The 23,031-nt window shown below is 38.2% G+C and overlaps 1 protein-coding gene across 2 annotated transcripts in view; it reads right to left on the bottom strand.

Moving 5' to 3' along the window:
- Window positions 1-6,717: 6,717 nt before the first annotated feature.
- The window catches only part of ZDHHC2 (zinc finger DHHC-type palmitoyltransferase 2), a 32,619-nt gene continuing 16,305 nt past the window's right edge, over window positions 6,718-23,031 (bottom strand). For both annotated transcript variants that reach the window (XM_048049826.2, XM_048049824.2), the window contains exons 4-13: window positions 22,410-22,530; window positions 21,443-21,512; window positions 20,120-20,152; window positions 15,260-15,380; window positions 14,447-14,579; window positions 12,949-13,075; window positions 12,673-12,765; window positions 11,387-11,496; window positions 10,857-10,934; window positions 6,718-8,098 (exon numbers count right to left, since the gene is read on the bottom strand). In XM_048049826.2, coding sequence (XP_047905783.1) covers window positions 10,894-10,934; window positions 11,387-11,496; window positions 12,673-12,765; window positions 12,949-13,075; window positions 14,447-14,579; window positions 15,260-15,380; window positions 20,120-20,152; window positions 21,443-21,512; window positions 22,410-22,530 — 849 coding nt within the window. In that variant the 3' untranslated portion in view covers window positions 6,718-8,098; window positions 10,857-10,893. The remainder of the gene's footprint in view (window positions 8,099-10,856; window positions 10,935-11,386; window positions 11,497-12,672; window positions 12,766-12,948; window positions 13,076-14,446; window positions 14,580-15,259; window positions 15,381-20,119; window positions 20,153-21,442; window positions 21,513-22,409; window positions 22,531-23,031) is intronic.

A 23,031-nucleotide genomic window follows, 5' to 3' on the forward strand; every position in this document is an offset into this window, starting at 1 on the left:
TGAATCAAGGGAAGTTTTTAGAGGCTTATAAAGTTTTGTGTGTGGTAGAAGTTTTAGTTCACATTGGGATGTGCTTTCGAAGTGACTGTGCATTCTGTGTGCTGTTCTGCGCCTTGCTTTGCTTGTAGTTACGAACTGTCAGAGCTTGGACTCCTGTAAGTGGAAGAACCTAAACCAAAGACGTGCAATAGGTATGTTTCTGGTGTTCCAGCTGTTAGTGAGCACGCGGTCTGCAGGACCAGGCTGAGTTTGCATAAGATCTAGCCTGAAATTCTCGTGGGATATTGGACTTCAAGCAATCGTGTTCTTCAGCTTTCCTCCCATTTAAGAAAAAAAATTCTCAAAAGCCACTAATTGGCGTGAAACTAAGATTATGCTTTATTCTGTGTGAGAGCTCTTGGTCTGATCAAATGTGATGTCTGTGATGAGAGTTGATTACAGCTGGGAGACATCTGTGCAGTGTTCAGTTTCTGTGGCAAAATTAGGTTTAGTTTCCATTAAGGAGTGATTCAAATGGTGAGTTGCCGAGATTGTGAAAAAAGTCTTTTCTTATATATAGTACTGTTACTTGTAAACTGCAGAGCCTGAAATCTGAATCTGTTTCCAAAGTGGAGAGGATTAATTGCTTTTGTGGAAATAAATGTGCAGGCATAGTTCCAGCTGTCTAGACATGTACCTTTTTGTTCAGAGACAGGAATTCTCTTTCCAGGCTTCTGCTCTTCCCAATCCATTTAAAATCTGTTGTTGGAGGTTTGTCAGAAGAAATGCAGTATCAGAAACTTATATTTGACTTTTTTTCCCACTTGTATTTTTGGCTTCTGGAGTCAGATGTTCCAGGAACATTATGTTCTGTCACTTTTTTTTAAAGCATTTAATCCCTTTCCTCATTAAAACTAGGCAAGAGGAATCTTTGAGACAGAAGAAAATCAGTCTGGAACAGATTGAGAGCATTTGGGGCATTTTCTGTTGTGAATCTGGGGGTGACCTCTGACATCCAAGAACTTTCCCTAATCTTATCTGCCTGCTTTCTCCAAGCTCGAGAATGATTCATTCCCTCATGCAGGAAGTGGAGCAAAAGTTGTACAAAGTCTGCATTGATGAATGAGGAACTTCTGGTTGAACTCAAACATGGAAAGGGAGTGTACAAAAGGTGGAAGCAGGGACAGATGAGCCAGGAGTGATGCAAAGACACTGTCCAAGTGTGCAGGGGTGGGTTAAGAAAGCCACCGTCTATCTGGAGTTGAATCTGGTGAGTGTACTTCAGGATGAACGTGACAGAATCAAGCCTAGCTTTTGAGAGGTTCTTGTTGGAGACAGCCAAGTAGCATATTTTATTTTATTTAACGGTTCCAAGTAGAATTTCCTAGCTTTATAAGCATTAGTGCTTAAGAAATCTATCGTGCTGGCTGAATGTTGAGTGGTAGTGCTTGTTCAGCTCTGTAAAATTCTTTTGTATAATCCTCCTTTTGTGGTCACTTAGAAGCTAGTAAAATGAGTACGTCAGTCCAATACTCTCTGGCAGGGCTCTTTTAGGTATTCCACTGAGGAGGGCTTCATGTTTTGATTCTGAGCTTACTTGTTTGGAGATATCTGATGTCACCTGGGATTTTGATTTAGAAAAATGGTACAGAAATGTACTGAAATCTCAACAGAAGAACAGTGTAGCAACTGTAATGTACAGTTGGATTACAGTGCAAACATGGTCCTCATTACCGGTTTCCATATGCTTACTGTCATGAAGCTGGATGTTCAGGGATTTTACTCTGTGCTGGGCTGAGCCACACTCGCTCTTCCTGCCACGTTTATTTATTTTAAATATGCTAAATATTAGTTAATATACCATTCAGAGAGGGGGGCATGACTTGCAAGCCCCCTGTATCTTCACTTAAGCTTCCCAATGGTATCTGGTTTTGTGTTGTTGACATGCTTTTTGATCATTCTTTTTCCATTTTGCCAAGTGCTCTTTTTACTTGAGAACGTGCATATCCAGGTCTTCTGTCTTTAAACTCCTGATTGGTTTCTTAACGTTGAATTAATTAATAGCTCACCTAAACTAGTTGAATCCACTGAAATGAAGAAATATCTTCCATAGAGAATCAGTTTTTAGAACTTCTCAGTGAGCACCAACTGTATAATATTCACATGATGCTAATGGATTCAGGCTAGTGTGGGTTCAGTGCATTAGCGTGTAAAATAATTAAGAAATTAACTTTAAAATCAATAGACCTCAAGGTGTTTTTTTAATAATCTAACTGTACCAAGTCAGTGACAGCAAAGGAATCCAAAAGCCTCCAATACAACTTGTGGGATATGTTTGAATACTACAAATCTGTAGAATTTGAACAAAATCTCAGAAATAATAAAACCTAATTTTACATAGAGTAAAGCACAGATTGTCTCAGGATACTTTCCCAATCTCAACATGAAATTCTTTTTCTGGTATTCCTAAACCTGAGTGTATCTTGGTTGGTTTATAAGAGATTGTTTTGCTGTTTTCTTCCCTCTTGCCTGATTAGGGATTGTAGAGAAATGAGGAAGATTGTTCTGCATTATTTGTAGGAATATCTGAGGCTGCTGTCTCAGATTGCGAATGAGATGTGCTTGTTGATGCCAAATGTGAAGATCTCATCTCTGCAGAGCCTTCTCTCATCCTTTTTCTGCCAGCACAGATGAGATTTTTGTCTGCTGAAGGGAGAGAATTCTCTTCCCTGAGCGTGCTTTTTCTTGCTCCCATGAGATACTTGCCTCAGCTAACTGGGCTGGATAGTGTGAGGGCAGGAGGTGGAGGGAGAGGAAGCGAGGGGAAGCCTCCCCTTCCACGTGAGTCACAGAAAGCAGCAGCTGACTGTGAGGATGAAACTGCATCCCACAGAACGTGCTTCATCTGTGACCGGGCAGCAGTTCAGAGCCATGGTTGCATTCATCACCTTATCTGAAAAAGTGTTTTTTGCTTGGTTTTTAAATGCATTACATTGACTGCATCTTTTATTTAGCTTTCAACATACTATAGATGCGTTCTGCAAGCTCCTTGTTTTCCTTCATTCTTGTTCCTCTGCATGCTCTGGAGTGTGGCGGTGGTGTCTGTGATAGTGTTTTATATGAAGGTTAGTTGCTCAAGTGCTTATTCCATCATTGAGCTGCTGAATTCCTGTTTTGTGCTTGTCTGCTTGAACTAGTGGCCAACTTAATTGCTAATATAGGAAAATAAGTGGGCATATGTTCCTACTGTTCAGCTGTAACATGCAATTTGTATGGGTTTTTGTGGGGTTTTGTCTTTATAGGTGGTACTCCTTAAATGATCTGAGAATATTTTTCTGTTCGGAAGGGAAAAAAAAAAGGTTTCCCAAAACAGTGACTGTTGGGAAGCGTTGGGTCAGTTCCAGATACACTGATCGGTTATGGTGTGAATGGTGTGAACATGGAGGAGGGTGGGAAAGGGGACGTGGCTTCACAGGGTGCTCTCCCACCTGCTGCAAACTGTTGAGCCCATCTGCTCGAGAAGATTGCACTGCAGTGATCTAGGCTGAAGCCTGTAATGGTTGCCCCAGATACTGGGGGCTACACGGGCAGACCTCAGGATGACTGAGTTACTGTATGTCAGCGACCACTGCCATTAGGAAAACTGTAAGAAAGGAAGGGTTTGTCTATCTGGAATGGAACTAGGGAAGGAGAGGGATGAAAGGTATGTAGAGCTCTGTAGTGCCTCTCAAAGGGAAGACTTTTCTATTTGGACTGTTTTCATTGCCTTAGTATGGAAAGGAGGATGGGGTGGGCAGAGAAGAGAAAAGGGAAAAATTCAAAAGCTACAATGGGCAAACATCAAGGCTTGCCTTGGGTTAGGTCAGGTGCTGCTTGCTCAAACTTTCACCTCAGAAGGCTGCTGCTTTTCCTATCCTCTTACCTGACCACCCCTGAAAAAATGTTAGCTGCAAGTGGCAACAAAAACACCTCATCACCCATATGACATTACAGATTAAAGTATGTTCTTTTAACCTTGTTTTGGATGAGAACTTTTGTATAGGGTTCAATACCACTATTTATAAAAGTGTTTTAAGCCAAAACCCCACCGTGTCTATAGAAAGAGGGGTAAAGCTCCGCATGCGTGCTGCAGGGCATGGCTGAACTGGAAGGGGCTAGTTGCAGCCTCTACTTTCCATGAATGTTCGTGCAGCTTGTTCTGCCCCTGAGCAGACAGATTCCTCTCTGCGCCGGAGCAGACTGTTAGCAGAATGCAAAGAGGGGAAACGCAGGTGGCTAGAAGAATGTGGAAGGACTGGAAAGAGCCCGACGTGAAGGAAAGCTGTAGAAAGACACAGTCCTGCCGTTGGTGATGGGCCAGGTGAGTAACATACTTCTCCTTAAGATCCTCGGTTCTATAAAGTAAGGAGAGTGATTCTTGGTGAAGAGGTGTGAGGAGGGGCACTTACAGTACTTACATTGTTACTGGAGCTGTAGTAGAGATGAAGGCTATTCTGCTGTGCAGGTGTGCTGTCCGTGAAACTGCAGGTGGTGTACCAATGACTACTCCAGCTGTGACTTGCTGAACATGAAGCGTTTATTTATGTGAGCAATACTTTAATAAGTGGCAAAATTCTACACAAAAGACGTGTGGAAACTTATTCCCCCACCCACCCCCCCATCCAACACAGCAGTCAGCTGAATCAGGGCAAGAATTCTTTCAGTCCACGTGTGGGACTAACAACAGCTCTAGAATACCATGCACTAAAACAAACTTGCTGCATCCAACCATGCTGAAGTCTTGCTTGAAGACCATGATTTTAAGTACACACAGTTAAAAAAAAAAAAATATATAATTACCAAGGCTTCTTTAGTTCCCTGCCCGTGGGCTATTGACAAGCTCTCAGTCTGCAATTTGGTGCATATTAGCAGTTGTGTCTAATTGTGCTATGGGAGGAGCTCACCAACATCTAGGTGCTCAATTTTCTTATTAAAAATAGATCTCTGTGAGGACTCTGAGCATTGCATCAACTGATATAGAATGTGTGTGGACCACTTCTGGTGCAGAGATGTAGTGGATTTGTTCTAACCTACAAATTAAGGAAGCTTATTAAACAGGTGGGTGGCTAGTGATTCACATGACAGCTTTCATGTATACAAAATAAACTAAACTCTGCTGTCTTGAGGGACTCAGGCCTGGCTGAGGAGTCTGTCAAACTCATCCAACTTCCAATGAAGCCTGAAATGCAGGGCTATTTCTAGACAAATACCAGGGCTTTTTTTTTAGCAAAAAAGTAGATTAGTAACTGTACAGTAGGTATAAAGCAGTCTTTAAAAAAAATACAGAAATTACCCAAAAGATTGTAGTAAAGTGCCTAGCAAGAATATTACAAAGAACAGGAGAATCAGTGTAAGCAGACAAACAACATTGCATTCTTGCGCCTGTTACCTGTTCACAAGTTCTCCCGCATGCATTGTAACAGCTCCGGTGCTCAATGACAATACCATTTTCACTTAATTATGTAAGGTATTAGGGCACTTCAAGCCGAAAATATAGTTGAATCAGAAACTACACCTTGGAGCACGCTTAGCTTACTGTCACCCCTGGAGAGAACAGCCAGGACCCCTCAAAGCTTCCTGCCATCGCTCCTCCTGGAGGCACAGCTCATACCCAATCTGAGATCAGGTATAGCTATGGCCTGCTGCCTCTGGTCTGCTGAACAGATACACCAGAATTACCCTCATTTTCTTTTTCCCCCTTCCCCTCCCCTCATGAATTTGTTTCTTGGCTCTGTGGCCTCCATCAGTTTTCTACTAGAGGGACAGCCTTTAGCTACATCAAAACTGCAGATTTAGGGCTATTGTGCTTTCTAAATGTGACTGCTGAGACACACCGGGCTTTTCTTGATGTCCTATCCCTGCCCTTTCTCTATATCAATTCCCAGCCTTACTGAGACCTGGCAGAGCCCCAGGCACAGCCAGGGAGGGGAGGCTGGCCTCCTTCCTGCCTAAGGGCAGGTCTGCCACCTGCATTAGAGCAATTTCCATTACGGATTTTGCTGGGGAAGAAAATGGTACTTAGTCTTGCTCCATACTTTTAGGTAAAGTTACATTAAAGCTGAATTTCAACTTTTTAGTCACTGTTTTCCAATGCATGCTCTGTGACAAACCACCCTGACCGTGTAAAAAAACAAGACTATACAGCTACAGAACTTGAAGTGTTAAAAATATATATATTTTCCCTCTCCCCCTTATCCCTTGACAAGTTAGCCTTTAAACAGACACTAAGGCAAAGTAAACTGACAGGACAACACTGAATAAATAGCTGTGGAAAACTTTTGGTTGCTAGGATGTCTGCAGGCATCGTGTAAACTGTGTGCTACCTTCATGCTCGTTTAAAAAAAGCCTTCTACATCAACGGATCCATACTCTGGCACTTCTGGCAAAATTCGGATGTTCTCAGGCTGGTAAAATTTTGAGATTTTAAACAAGTTAAACCCAATACATTCTTCCTCATTGGAAAAAAAAAAGCCACATTTGTGCTCCCATAGTTACCACTTAAGTTGTAAATCCAGGAAACAAAACCTCAAAATTTTACGTTACCTGCCTGTAGAAGAGTTAATGATAAAGTTTTTGCTTTCAGAAATCAGTCACTTAGTCCTGCTGCCGGCTTTCTAGCTGGGTTTGTTGTTCTTTAAAAACTGGAATCCTTCCACTGTGAACACACCAGCTAAGTAGTTCAGTTTTGAGAACTTCTGACAGGTTTCCAGGTTGTTGGGGTTTCTTTTGACTAGTTGTTTTACCTAGCCACCTAGAAAGCATAACTAAGATCCTTCTTGTTATTTTCAGAAAAACAATTACTTTGCATTTAAATGTAAACACTGATACTGTAAGTTTAGTGCATACAAAAGGCACAAGACAATTAGATTGGTGTTGCTGAAACTTCCCTTGACTGTGCAGTTTATAACACATCTTTTTATCATCAGGCTGGTAAACTTCAGTCTTAAAAAACCTGCTGTCTCCTAACTTAACGGAAGGGAGCTTCCTATATGCAGCAGTTTGGCTTTTTGGTATTGCAATCAAATGTCCTTTGTCCTGTAACTGCAAATATCATAAGTTATAACAATGTCTCCTTGTTTGGATGTGATATTCGTTAATTTACACAGTGAGAAATTCAGTGTCTTGAAGTGAAAAAAGTTGAGACAACTATTGAGATTAATAAAAAACTAGGATTTTAAAAGACAGTGGCCATCAAGAACATAGGTTGATTTAAAAAAAAAAAGCACCTTTTTTCACTTCACCAAAGTGAAGTGCCAGCCTTCCTTTCCTTTAGGGGATAAAGGCTCCAAGTGGGAGAATAAAATCCCCAATTTCATAAGATGGTCCTGTGCAGCTTTCATCAAAATCCCCAGCTACCAGCTTTACTTACGTATTATCCATCTGAATGTGGACTTTCTATTCACTCATTTACCAGGGACTCACTGTAGTATTTAATTAACAAAGGAGGTTTCCCCCCTACCCTCCACAACTATTGAAAAGGGAGCCTTCACAATAATGTTTTCCAAAAGTGATCCAAAAATAGTCTGACACTTCACTAGGGTTTCCTTATCTTCAAAAAAAAGTTGCTTATCAAGCGCTCAAAAGAAAACACAGTCCACCAAGCCACTAAATTGTCCATAATCAACACTGATTGTTTTCCCACTTCATATACCCAGCAGTGCAAACATTTGATTTTTGAAGTAAGTCAAATACTTACAGCAATTTGAATTAACAGGTGAACTTTCAAAACCAAGGCGAGAACCTGGGCTGATACGTAGGGAGGTCACATATTTTTTGTGCTGAATATCAAAGTAAAACCAGCCACAGAATTTTTACAATAGTAAACTCAGACTTTTTTTTTTCCAAAATACTCAGAATCACCCTTCACCATTCAAAACCAGTAATCCTAAGTTGAAACGTTCTTTATGTGGTTCAAAAGTTGTATGTTTTGTTTTATGTTTCAAGCAGTGACATGGAGACAGCTATCATCTGTCAGTTTGTTTTCTGAGCACATCCACACAGGAGCAGACAGGAGCAGCTGGCTGATAGGGCTGATTTTTGGAAGAATCCATCTTCCTTCCACCAACAGCTTTTTCTTGAACTGGAACAGAACATAAATCACAAAACATGTTGTTAGTATTAAAGAACACTTAAATTATTGCAACAAGTCTCATCAACTCGAAGGGGAGGGCGAGCAACAGCTGAATAAAAATCCCACAAAGAAAAGGAACACAGTCAGACTGCTCACAGATATGTTATCAAGCCGCTTCAGGATGACAGTGAATAAAAACTGACTACATTGTAAGCAGGCCACCAGTTTATAAAATGAACTATTTTTACAGTACTTCCAGGTACCTACATCATTAAAAAACAATTCTATATTACGTCAATGTGAACCACATCCAGGATGCTCAGTAATTAGTCCTCTGATTAACTATAAATACAGGATATTGAGCATATCCTTAGTTGGGACAGAAATGTACATTACTAACACACCAGCAGCGGCTGTGGGCTGCGTTTTTCATATCAAAGATTAAATTAGTTGGCTTGGTTATTGTGATTTCAGCATTTTTAATAAAGTATTTTAATCACTCCCTAGGAACAAATATAACTCAAAATACTGACAATAAAGGAATGAAGTTCCACGCAAGGTAGTGCCTTCAAGATACAGTAAAAAACTTTTTTAGATAAGGGTTCTTATTCCAGCAACTGTATGTCAGCTATATATAGATTATTGTGTGTGGGTATATCTATTCTTGTGGCCTCTCCAGAAAGTCTTTCCAAGTGCCACATAGAAAAATCTCAGGCATGGTTAAGGATACCACCAAACTGGAAGTTACGCTTGTGCAGAGAAATTATCAGTCCTCAGCTACTGCCCTTTTGAGATGTGCATGCTTTGCTCTGAGGCAAAACTGAAATCCAGGAACCCCTTCAGATTTTACACCTGCTCTTGGGAACACCACCTCCTCTGAAGACAAGTTCTCTCTTTAAAAAAGCTGTACTTCTAAATGGATGCGCTCACACTCAAAAAAAAACACTAAACAAAAACAGACAAAAAACAAGAGCTGAGGGTAATCAGACCACAAGCACAGGTCTAGTTGTTACTTTCCCAGACTGGATTAAAGAAATAAATAAATAAATAGCCGGAGACGTTTACCAAGCAATACAGCTCAAATAACAATTTTCTTACACACTGTGATTGTCTTGGGAACAACCCACACAATGTTTGACAGTCACAATGATCTGAATCACAAAGTTCCAAGTAGAACTCTGACCTAAGGAAACTAGTTATAATTAATATTTGTGCGATAATTCAAAAATCACTTTGCTTGCCTTTTTAAAGCCTGTCTCCAGTGCTTTATTCTTGAGTGGTGATGGCCCATAAAAGATGTGAAACTAACTGAAGTTGTGTAATTGCTCATTTTTTCACAAAAGCTGCTCTTTTGTTGAAGCAACTGATGGATTAAAGAGGGCACAGGCATGTCATTTTAGGTTTTGAATGAAGGGTTAGAAATAGGAGTTTAGATCCCATAAAAGACATACACAGAGCAGGCAAAATTGCTGACACTGGCTGAGTTTCATTTCTCTCATCTCTAACTGAGCTCGTTTGACACCCACATGTTCAACACTTCAGCATTTCACAGTATCATCGCGTTGGTAGATGCTCCAGGAGGACCTATATCTGGAACCATCTGTGCCTTCATTCATCACTTAAAAAAGGAGCATGAGGGTCAACAATTTTCTAGTTTCTCTGATGAGTCCAACTTGATACACTGAACTTTTGGGAACTTTTTGCTACAAGCTACAGGCCATCTGTTGGTATGTGCACAACTACAGCTTTTATCATCTGCCTTGAGTGTAAAACCATGTCTGGCCACCCTAGTAACGATCACTGCAGTCCCCTGACTGCTTTCTGTGCCCCACACTTCTTCCAGGAGTGCCTGAGTGCAGCCTGACAACCATGACAGCATGTCCACGAGTCACACCACACACAAGTGGAGGACATCCTTTTGACACACTTCTTGAGGATGACTGAAAGAAGGCTTCCAACAGCAGAGGTTGAAACAACCTTGCCTGAACAACTCCTCCAATGTTGTTGCAAAACGGTACATTAACCAGTATGATGAAATTTTTAGGGCTGGAGTCTTAAATAGGAATCTTTTATTAAGCTTTAGAACTTAGGACTTAGAAGTCTTCTAATACTAAAGACTGTCCTCCTCTTGTGTACAGGACAGGCTTTCCTAGCTGCTTCTCAAACCTGTCTTTTATGTTGCAAGATATCAATGCAAGAAATCAAAAAAATAAATCTCAGTAAATGCACAGGAAGTTATACGGATACCTTTTATCTTCAGTTGGCAGCACTTTTTAAATGATTAGGATGCAGCTCAGTAGCTGGCATAGAAAAAGCTGCTAATAGTTTTACATATTAGAACAAATCTATTTTTCCCTTCATCATCTGATAGACCTTTGCCCCCTTTAGTAGACCAAGCTATGATCTGTTGTGTCACTGTTAATAACTAACTTCAGTTTTAAACCTAGCTTTACAAAGATTTGCTGTACAGCTTGAATAGTCAAAATTTCATTATCTTTCTAGAGAAAGGGAATAATAATATTTTGGGAATATTACCTAAAAGCAACGAGTATAAAGATTAAGCAATATTTTGCAAGCATGAGCCATCAAGAAATCAGAGGCTTAGTTTAAAACTGAATTCACGGGCTGCTACTTCATGGTAAAACAAATTAAGAATAGAAAAAAAACCAGACATGAATTATTTAAAAAAAAAAACTTTCTTTTGTGCATTTTTGAAGTGGTAAGGAATCATGGAATAGCAAATTGAATACACAGAACAGTAACATACCTTTCCTAAAGTATTCAGGAGCTTCTTTTAAGGGAAGTTAGGTTTCATTTTCCATGGTTAATGCAGGATTGCTCATACCTGTAATACAAAAAAAAAAGATATTTCAACAGGAAAGCTCTCGTGTTTTTCAGCAAATAATACAGCCTTTAATTATCAATCATCACCCTAATGTTGCTCCACTACTAAGTCTATTCCCATCCTGTGTCCATTACATGGCTTTTGTAACAAGGTGTCATCATATTCTGGTATAAGCAATTTGACCCCAAAAGAATTACCAGCCTAAGCCTAAAAGTTAACTGGTACCTACTAGTGCTGGTGCTCTCAGTACCTCTTGGTTGGGTTTAATGTGGAAGGCGACAACAGCTTGAAATACCCAACTTTCTACAAAGATGCATTTTAAATAAGCTTAGTAGCACAGCTCTAAGAAATACTAACCAAGTGAGCGTGCTCATTTTTACACTACATCCTCCAGAACTAGTTTACCAGGCAAATTACAGAACAAATTGTTGCAGTATAAATCAGTTCCTTACCAATTTTGCCCTTTTCAGCCTTTGCACCGATGTCTGACCAAGACTGCGTGTCGGTGAGGAGGTGGCTCTGGGAATCGCGCAGCGGCTTGGCAGGGAACAGGTGACTCTCACTGTAATGCCAAAAAGTGAATATTGTAGTAAACCTCAGTAATTTTTCCATTACCTTACCACACACTTCAAACAGTTTTGTCATCTGCAGTATCTTCTCTACCTTAGCTTGCGTATTTTCTGATGAGTCACTACACTTCTGTCATTACACACAGTGTAGTTGCCACAAATACAAGTGTAATCTAAAAGGCAACTCTAGCACAGAACGGGGAAACTTCCTAGTTTTTTCTTTGACAGATATTCTATCTTTACACACATATGTTCATTCCAAAGGCTCTCTAGCCATACGCTCTCCCATGAAAAACAGTGGAGAGAACATCTCCAAAATCTCTCTCCTGATACAGCTTATGGTTCCCTTCTCCCTGCTCAGATCATTGGGGCAAGACGTAAGAAGTTCTCCAGCTCGGTGGTGTTTTTTGTCTGTCAATGAACACCTTGCTAACATGGAAAGTATTTGTTTATGAATAAAAGATTGTCAGTATGAATCCATTATCATTTCTTAATCACATATCCATGTCTATTATCTGTATCATGCTTCATTACTTAAATGTTGCTATAAAGTTACAATATAATTTACTAAGCCATTGCGATATTTTCATTTAGTTTGAAGAACATCTGCATGCTTTTTGTACTCTAAAGACATCATGACTGCAAAGGATAAGGATTAAGAAAACGTCTCTGATTATCAGCAGAAAAAAAATATTTGAATTGAATATACACTTTCCTTCCCACCCTCTACCGTAGCTCTCCCTGCCATACCTTGAGGCCTGAGATTTGCTTATACAAACCATTTTTCACCAGATAGGAAGCAGCAGGCCTCCCCAAAAAGCCTTCCAAGGCAACGCACCTGTATCACAGGCAGACCAACTAAGCATCTTGCATGCAGAAGGGAATGTTACTGGCACTAACTAGGCAGGCACAGAAAATTCAGGTCCAGGGATGCTAATGAATTGAGAAAGTAGATGGGGAGATGGGGTGTTATTTCCATGAATTTAAATACAAGTCTGAGGCTTAGCTGAATTACAACTTGGCTGTTTAAAATTTGACTTGTACTTCTTAACAGGAGACTCTTCGTTTGCTTACCACTTTTAAATATGTAAAACTTAGTTCGATTTCTATGTGCACTGGCACAGAACAGAATATCAGCTACCTGAAATAAGTAACAAAAAGCAGATTACTTTTTAGAGGTTGAATTAAGACCACCAGGTGTGGAGACTTGCTCAGGATCCTGATTAACAAGGCAAGTTGGGAAGGAGCAACCATCCCCTAGGCTGAAAAAAAATCAGAATTAGTGTCACACTTACAAAAAATGCTTTGAAGAACTGTTTGTTTTTCCCCTAAAACAAATATTACCATATCTAATTTCAGAAAACAAAGAAAAAACACCCCCCAAACCCTGTGTGTCCTGACAATTGAACGATTTCAGCAAATAAGGCATTAAAAGCTGAGCATACCTTGAAAACACAGGCAGCAGCCAATATTTCTTCTCATCACCAAACACCTGCCTTAGGTTCTTGCTGAAGCCCAAGCTAAAACCATTCTTGTCCGTTCTGTGACGAAATATGGGCGCTCTAAATACCTCTTAAAAATAAAATAAAAAAATCATTAGATTTCTTCACAATATAGCACATTTAAGTTTCACACCAGTATTCAGGCGATTGCACTGATGACATCTCCAGCCAAGAGGAAAGGCTGTACTGCTCCAATGACCTGGTTCACTCAGGAAAGCTAAAGTCACTGTTAGGCACCATCGTATGTGCAGGGGACAGGGGGAAATGTCCTGCCACCCTCCTCCCTGATCAAGGAGAAGGAACCTGGTTCTTAAGGTATGATATGTTATACGAAGGTTTTGGCACATGACTGTACAACAGACAGTATTTGAGAAACAAAAAAACAACAAACAAAGGGTATCCTACAGTAAGAACAATGGAAAAGAAATAAAGCTTAACCTACATTAGTAGGTAGCTTTTTACACCCTGGAGTATGAAAATCTCGTATGTTTTTACAGCTGCATAAAGAAAGCATTTTACCTGTGGACCCAGACCATTCCCCACAGATGCCCAATCTGAATTTCGTGGGGAAGAGAGCTAAATATAGCCTGAAGTGTCACAAAGCACCCAAGGCAGAGAACTCCTCCTCTTTCCACCCAGTGACTGATAACCGTTTAATTCCCCTAATGGGCTCTACACCCGTAGACAAACCATGTCCTGATGTGCTGACAGCACAGCTCACAGAAACCACTCTGGATCCACATGGGGATCGCGCTTCTGCAGCAGGCCAGGGAGCACTGGTAGCAACCTCCCGCGTGTAGGTATGCATGAGGTACCAAGGGCTTTACATTGTTCACAGTACAGAGGAAAGCCACAAACCCTAGAGAAATCTTGAAGTAAACAAGCTTTCCTCCAAATGAAATGTATTCAAAACTTTCCCATTAATCATTTGCATATTAGTAAATCCCAAGAAAACTGTGAAAAAAAATAATCAAATAATTTGCTTGTTCTAATTCAACTTGTATCAACAGGAAAACATTTATAGATCTAGAAACTTTCATGAACATTGGTATTATTACAGTTCATGCTACAGTAAAGGACAGGCTCTCAAAGATCTTCTGCACTTCTTTGAAAAAAAATCGTTTCAATTGTAACCTGACAAACATGCATCAGGGCGGTGGGAAATCATGGTTTAATATTGATATTAAATTCAGTTAAACATACTCCCATATTAGAGGCACAGGCCAACTTCTCTGAGGTTTTTAAAATTAACCCATAACACAGAGTCCTCCCCACACATCTACAATTGCATGGTAGACAGGACTTGTAACTGTCAAACTGCCATTCACCTCTCCAAGTTCATTTACAAATAAATGTAGAAACACTGCCTTAAAATCTGTTCTGATATAATAGACACCTAATATTTATTTTTTCCTGTCAAACGCAGGAGCATTAAACTTACCTAATGTTGACTTGTTCTTACTGACAAGCCAACAGTGGTACCCAAAGAGAGAAGACAGACTGACAGAAAACATAGCGGCAGCAAAAAATAAAAACATGATGTGGAACTTGGCTTGAGTATCAGGAAGGCCATTCTAAAAATAAAAGAAACAGGCTGTTAGAACTGGGGAAATAGCTGTTTAACTTGATTATTAATAATCCTTTATTCAGCCAAATCAAATTCAATGCAGACAGAAACGTATCACGCAACAAGAGCCTGAATAAATGAATTATGCACCTTTTATGCACAGATGGCCATGCAATTAGGTTGTTGACAGCATGGAAAGTAACTGGCCCTTTCTTGAGAAAGTACAAATACCAACCACAAGAACCTGACTGACATTTGGATTTGAACTTTCAAGTGTCTTTTAGAGGAGAATAATTTATCTTCCAAAAAATATCTCATTTACTTAGCTTTTTCAGAATACTGTAGCATAAATACTGCAAACCTGAGAAGGTAACATCCTAAATTGTGAACCAGATAGTCATAACAGATACACTAGAAAATTTCCCTGAAGCTTTTTTCATAGCATATCATTAGAACATATTAACAAAACCATCTATAATATCAATTCTCTTGTAAAATATTTTCTAAACGATTGTTAGTTTACGCAGCTTCAAAATAATGTAGGACAAACAGAAAAAAAATTGTGTTACAACTATTATCTAAATTTTGTCTTAGGAGATACTAGGTTACAATGTAAAACCTCAAATCTTGTATTTCTTGCAGAGTAGTAACTACATGCACTGACTGTACATAAATTGGAGTACTTACTGTCCAAAACTTGATAAAATACTGTAAATCTGTTGCAGCAATGAAAAGGCAATACAGTAGAGAGTAAGCCAAGAAGAGAAGAAAAAATTTGTAGTTGGAGAATCCTACACAGTTGTTCACCCTGGTAACAAAAAAAATGTAAAGATGAAAATGGAATGTAAAGAAAGTTATTTGCTTTGCTTTCACCCAATTTAAGATTAAACTCATTTACTCCATAGAAGTTAATATCAATATGAAAACCCAGTTTTGCCCCCTATCTGTGATGCTTCAAGCTACTGAAATGCATTTTGGCTTCACGTTCCAAATTAGCATAGTAATTCTAACCAAATCAACCAACTAAACAAACAAAAATAACGTCACAAGGCAATGCCGCTTTCAACAGTTTACAGAAATTCAAATTTGTATTATTGTATGAAATCTGTTAATCTTTTGTTAACCATACAAATAAAGTTTACAGTAGTATGTGGTAAGATTCTGAAGCTTATGAGTAGTCATAGTAGGGAAATACTACTGTTAAATAAACAGAAATCATTCCATACCAGTGACAACATGATAGCAAACCAAAGTGATTAAGAACATTTAAATAAATATCAAAAAATTAAAATAAATCTCATTTATCCTTCTCCAGGCTTCACGTTCACCTGCTTCCTATTTTTAAAGGATTTACACATGATAATGAGCTACTGGTATACACTACCACCTAAGAGACATGTTGAGGGTTCATTTAGTACCACGGCAGCTTCTCATTAAAGGCAATGAATTTTGCAGTTCTATTAAGGACGTAATGATGCTACATCCACCAGATGAAAAATATTGGAGGGGTGCCCATGGAGAATTTATTGGTAAACAGCTTCAATTTTTTGTTATTTCTGTTAGTTTCTAAATACATTAAAAAACTAACCAAAGCTTATCATTGCACTGTGAACTTTGACAGAATTCTCCAGAGTTAAAATGAATGAATAAATAATAGAAGAAATCCACATTCCTTCTTTCTTTAACTAATTGATTTTCCTATCAGAAAGATTAGATAATTAAGAAAAGGCTACAGCCATGAAAGCAGCTATGTTGAAAAAATTCTGAAAAAATAAAAATAAAAAAGAAAGCTTGGAGAATATCAACTTCATCTGCTTCTAGAAGTACAGGACAAGTTATTGCAACTATTCTCTTATATAAGGAGATAGTGATGCTAATAGCAGGATACACAGTAATCAGAATAGGGTAAAATCTTAAAACAGCTCTCCCTGTACACCATTATCTATCCACAAGGTAGAGGGAGGTTGTTTTTTTGTTGTTTGTTTTTTAATTTGTTTTTCGTGTTACAAAACATGCCATCTTGGATAAATATTAAATTTGGCATCACCACTTAAATAGAAAGAAGTAGGTAAGCATCTGTATCAACTACAATTAAGTAGGATTCACATGAGATTGTTCTAATTAGAAAAACCAGAAGACCTTTCTAAGCTCATCATGATTCTTATTGAAAAGTAATTTTACAGTTCTCCCCAGTGAAGTGTTTTTTTCATTACAGATGTCAAAATTAGCAACTCCATGATAAACTGCAAGCAATTCAGATTCACGGTTTCTATGATAACCCTGTTTACTCTCATGACATTTGCTTTATGACAGTCTTTATGACTTAGTTTAGTGTGAGAAAAAAACTATCACATGAAATGTTCTTCAGCCAAGATGAAATTTCTCAAATCAAAGATTTCATTCTCATTGTTCTTTTGCACTACTACATATGGTACACAAGTTAAAATAAGTTTTCGCAAACCATCCTGCTCCTCTCAGTTTTGACAAAGCCCCAGACTGAGGAGTTCACACTGGAAAAGGATATTTCATTAAAAGACTAACAAGAAAGTAAACACCAAGGGTTTGTAATTGTGCTATTTGAACATATAGTATCAAATTACAAAAAACAAGGAGAGTGGTTAAATATGAAGCGTAACATCTTGAGAAAGAGTAAAATTGATAAAATACAGCTTGCTAAATAACCATCCTATTGCAGTGAAACATTTGTTCAAGAGACCATTTTAGGTTCCACTTGGATTATAGATAACATTTAGAATGCTTACTTTTAAAGTACAAAAAGAAGAGAGATCCTTCTCTCTCAAAAGTTAGTTTACTAAAATTACCAGGCAAAAAATATAAGATACAAGGCAACTCAGGTAAGAAAAAGAATCACAAAATGAAGGAGATGCTAAACTCTTCTTGGATGACTCAAAAGACAGAGGAGGAGGTACATTTCAAATGATTGCTAAGGTGTTCATAACGCACCTTGTTAGTATTAGAGTTGTTATATATAGGTCATATTTTTGGTGATGTCTCAAGCCATTCCATTCCTGCCTGAAGTTCCATCTATAGTATGAGTAGCAGGAGCACTTACAGAAATCACTAATGCTTTTATTTCCGCTTCACTTAGACCTTTTAGAGTAGCTAGAGGGCAATTAGCATTACATATGTCCACTTATCACGGCATTTCCATTACCGTGGAAGTGCAAGCCAAAATACAGCCTCCCTAAAAGTAGGTAACAGCTGACCTGGGGCAAGAACTTGACTTCCATCTTACTACCTCTCCTTCCAAATGCTTCACCCTACTTTCCCTAGGTTATTTTGACCCATCCCCTCTCCAGAAATCCTCCTCCAAGAAGACTATTCAAAGAGGAATTCCCATTACTGTCTTGCCGCTCTCCCTAAGCGTCACTTAGGTTCTTTTCCCCTTCTGCTCAGCAAACCTGCTCGCACCAAAAAATCTCAACAGAAAAAAAACAAAGCAGGATTTATGTTTTCAGGAAGGCCACAACCCACTCATTACAATGATTTGCACTCTTTTGATGAAAAACATTAAAAATAGAGTTCTTGCAAGATCTCCCAAAGAACCTTTAAAGACAGGTCTTTAAAGGAAACGATAATGTTTGCTCAGATTCAAACCCACACTAGCAGGAGAGAAGTTGGAAGTCATTGCTCTGTGTCTCTCTCATCAGAGACGCTAGAAAGCCACAGAATCAGCAAAGAAGAAATAACAAATGTTTATGTGCATCTAACTGCAAGTCTGGACACACATGAACTCTTTTTTTTTTTCTCCTCCTTAAGAGGCTTCACAGAGAAAGAAAAAATTAATTGGTCTGAGTGTGTTGTTATCCTCACTTTGCAATTTCATCTATACAGTACGCCAAACATCTCCTGCCATTTCCACAAAGTTAATGTTTTCAGGGTGAGTAAGGAACAGTGCATTTATCTGATCAACTTAGGAAAAGTCAAACAAGGCAATACCTCTTCTCCTAGCGTGTTTCTGTTACTTGGAATATAAAGGGATAATCCTCCATCAAGAAGTATTACAACATATCTACCTACTTCAGTTCTGCTTTTTCTTTCTGTACCCATTGCTTCTTAGGTTAAAACTAATAAGCAGTGTAAATTCTCCCTCAAACTGTGTATATCTACTGTGTTTGGATACAAATAGTCTGCCAGCAGGTAAAGTAAGCCAATAGTGTGGAAAGGAAAATGGAGTTTGTTTTTCTGAAAGTCTGTGCTCTAGGGAAATACCACATCACTGCCCCTTTACACGATTATGATTTGCTCAGCTTATGATTTGGTATTTGCTGCAATGGATTTTTATTCTGAAATAGAAATTTATCTGAAGTACATATTCTGCCTTAGGATAATACATGAAAATCTCAAAAAATGCCAAACAGGCCATAAAGCTTATGAGAAGCATGTATAATACCTAATAACAATACCAAGACTTTTCATTGATTTTTGTCAGGGTACAGAAAACAGCCTTTTTCTTACAGTTAAAAAATAATAATAAAAAAAACGTTCACCATTCAAGGGTTTTATCTGTTTGTTTTGCATTTTTAGAAATACTATCACCAAGCATCACCAAATAGCCCTACAGAAAAAAAAAACCCACGTAAGAAGTAACTGAATATTATATTGGTAAATATTTCTTTCTGTTTTATCTAACATACATCTGCAAAATAAAAAGGGATTATTAAATCATTCTGAATTATGCCAGAGTATCTAGTCAAGTCTAAGACAGACAGAAGGAAGCATCCATCCCTTCTTGGACAGGGGGAAGTCCCTTTTGCCCAGGAATTGGATTTAAGGTGGTCAGAACAGCTTAGAATTATCTTCCATTCAGTTTGTCCAACACAGGAGATGCTTCTTTTCTGTCTGCTTTCACATGGTGAAGAGCCATCTACTATCCAGTTCTCTTAACTTGCACCTTACTAAACATTTGTCTTTAATGATTTCTGTGAGACATCTGCCAAACCAAAATAAAATCAATTCCATATCCTGCCTACATACTGCTTCCAAGGGCTGCCGAGAAAGGCAGGAAGACAAAAACACTGCATAGGCCAATATGCAGCAAAAGGAGGAAGAGTGGAAGGGAAAGAGGAGAAAAAGCAAGAAAACAACCTGTCAAACTGACGAGCTAACAAGATGTTTCCAGCAAATCCACGCAAGCTGTCCTAGGAGCTCTACCTCCCAGGGCAGTAAGGGGAACAAGGCACAGCCCTTCCCTTGGTTTTCAACCTAGGGTCATACTTCATCATTCAATCCAAAGAAGCCACAATATTCAAGGTCCATCAAGAAAAAATGCAATTCTTAATGGAATTGTTCTGATCAGAAATCTACCTCACCCTAATTATAGAAATAGCTAACTCAAAGTTCTACGAAAAACAGCATCTAAACTTCCTTTCAGATCTCACACCTAAGGAAAGAGGATATAAAGTAAACAATTCCAATTGTTCTGGAAGACCAGTAACTTTAGGAACAGTGAGGTATCACCTATGATCCCTAAAGAGTTTGTTTTACCAAATCAAAGCAGTACAAGAAAACAAATAGTTGACTCACCAAGGGCAATGATGATCCATTTTCAGAATGCATCTTTAAAAAAAAAACAACAAATTTCCAAGCATCACAAAAGGCAAAAAGAAAAAAAAGCCAGAAACACAGCTGTGTCAGATTTAATCTACTTAACTAGAAATTAAGAATTACCCATACATACTATTGGTTACCTAGTCTATTAAGCAAAGACTATAAAAATTAACATAATAGAGTTTACGTATAAGTGCCCAAGGGCTTAATGATGTAAGAAAATGCTATCTACAGTGTCAGCTTTAAGCACAAACATTTTAAGAACTTACCTGGTATGAAAAATCCAAAATATTTTTGCAATTAATCATTCTCCATTAATAAAACGTACAAGAAAATAGACGTAATTGAAGGAACTGAATTTTGAAAATGTAAGAACAAAGTTAAGGTATTCTGGAAAGCATTAACTAATGTCATTCTGCAATTTTTACTTACATTTCATAGGATAACACAGGTCACCCTTTTTCTCTGCTATGCTTAAACGTAAGACCGTTCCTATGTTACATTGCAACTATTACTCTTTCAGTGCCTCTCCTGTTTTCGCTGCACAAAATGCTAAGTCTGCTCTGCCTCACAGTAGTGTAGCAAGATCTGATATGTAAGCAGCTGAAGAGTATTTGGAACAAGCTAAGGATAAATCAGTCTGAGGAAGCCCCTTCTCTTCAATTTAAATATCTAAATCAAGAGCAGAGAAGCACACAGACATACAAACTAATTGGAGAAAGGTCAGAGGGAGGAAAGCTGACAAAATAAGGTAATTGGACTTTGGGGGAATATGGAGGTGAGCTTCCTTTCACGTTACACAAACAAAAACTTTACGTTAGTGCTTCAGTTAGAAATGGCGGCTGCTTGGTTGTTTCCTTCTTTAAACAGAAATACCCTGCAAGTTATCCAATGAAAAATAGGATATTAAGTTTATTACCTCGGATAAGATGTAAGTGACATCATGATTAGATTGAGATGGGTAGGGATCTTTATTCAGATTCTAACAAAAGAAGCAAATTTTTGTTTATCAGCTACTTTTGGTTACATTCTTCAGGAAAGTTCTTTATTAATATTTATAATTTTCATAATTAAATAGTGTATAAGACCATGTAATCCAATTTGGCATCAAGAAATTCATTAAATGAATTAGAGTATGTTACAGACTTCCTCAATAAGAAATAAAAACTAAATCTGAAAAAAATCTAACAAAAAAAAAAGCTTCTCTGCCAAAACATTAAACCTGAAAAATAAGAGAATAAAAAAAAAAAAAGAAAGCTTCTGCATCAAGAAAACTACTCATTGAAAATATTTTCTTACTTGTCACACACAGAACAGTGATGGCAACGATCTGGTTTTACAAGATGGCATCTGTCACAGTATCTGATTGCTAAAGAAAAAAGTTGCAGGATTAGATCTCAACATACAGATACACATTTTGATTCCTGAAATCTGACCAGAACTGTGCACTAGAAGCTCAGGTCAGCAGAGCTCCCAGGAAAGCGTTGCAGTGAGATCTGAAGCACTTGCAAACCCTGAAGCATTCTTTATGCACTGCAGTCTTCTAATCGTGCTCATGGTTAGGGCTTTCTCCTCCAAAGCCAAGTCAGTGCTACACACCAACCACACCACCCCACAAAACTCTTCCTAGAACTGGGCCAGAAATCCTTTCAAGATTAGGCAACAAAAAAGCCTTTTTAAGCTATTATTCTAACAGCTCTAATTTACTGTATGAGATTAACTTTCACATTTGCTTAGCTAACAAGCATTCGCAAACTTACAGTATTATTAGGTTAAGACTAATTCTCAGTCTGGAAGAACTTTTGTCCTTGCTACGGAACAACCAGCAAGTAAAATAGTAATCGTTTCTTTCTGTGATCTCTCTAGCTATACACCACATTCAGATAATAATTTATTAATACTATTTTTCAATTATGCACTAAGAAATTAAATCTGTGCAAATAAAACTACATTTTCTCCTGCAGTTTGTTAGTATTATATGCTATTGTTTACCTTCAGTTTGCAAACATTTAGCAAGGCACTGTCCATCCACTGTAAAAATCAGAAATTGTACACAGCAATTTACTCTCCAACAGTGTTTTCATTGAATATGTGTAACTGCATAAAGTTACACGTATTCAATAAGTTAAGTTCTTGGGTTGCACTGCTGATTTATGAACTATGAAAAGAGATTCTTCCCTAAAATCCTTGAAAGACTTTGAATTAGTTTAGGCAGCCAAGTACATCAAGACACCTGCCTTCAGTGGTCTCCTGAACACCTATTTACCTCCAGACATTGTCCTCGTATAGATAGGAAGATCCTTGGCTGCCCGTCGTAAGACTTCTTGCTGGGATTCACCTCTAGGCTCCCTCTCTAGAGATTCCTTGTCTGAGTATGATAGATGAAACTGGAATAATTTTTAAAACCAAAGATAAGTTAGCAAATTGCAAGTTAAATAAGTACCTGTAGAGATGTAAAGAGAAACATTCATTACATAAAGATGGATTAGCAGCATATATGAGGTATTACAGCAAATAACTCACTGTTCCTAAGAGCGTTAGTTCAGTTTATAGCATTTTTGACTACTATTGAAGCAACACAATATTAAAATTCCTTCTGATTCGGTGTAGATATAATGCTGAATGTTTCCAGAAGTATTAAGAGACACTCTTCAAAGGGAGGATCAAGAGTTGTCATGATCAAATTTAATTACCAATCCCTTGAAAAATAGTTAATCTACTGTAATATCAAATATTAGCTAGTGACTATAAACTAGGGATGCCTGTCTTTAACTGAAAGAAAATATGCTACTAGCAATAGCAGAAAAGATAGCCAAATTTCTGTTCTAATGTCTGGCATTTTCCCTTTTATCCTTTGCCACTGGAGGGTCACTGTTCTCTTCATGGAT

Source organism: Anser cygnoides, chromosome 4 (assembly GCF_040182565.1).
Source record: "Anser cygnoides isolate HZ-2024a breed goose chromosome 4, Taihu_goose_T2T_genome, whole genome shotgun sequence".
Lineage (NCBI taxonomy): Eukaryota > Metazoa > Chordata > Aves > Anseriformes > Anatidae > Anser > Anser cygnoides.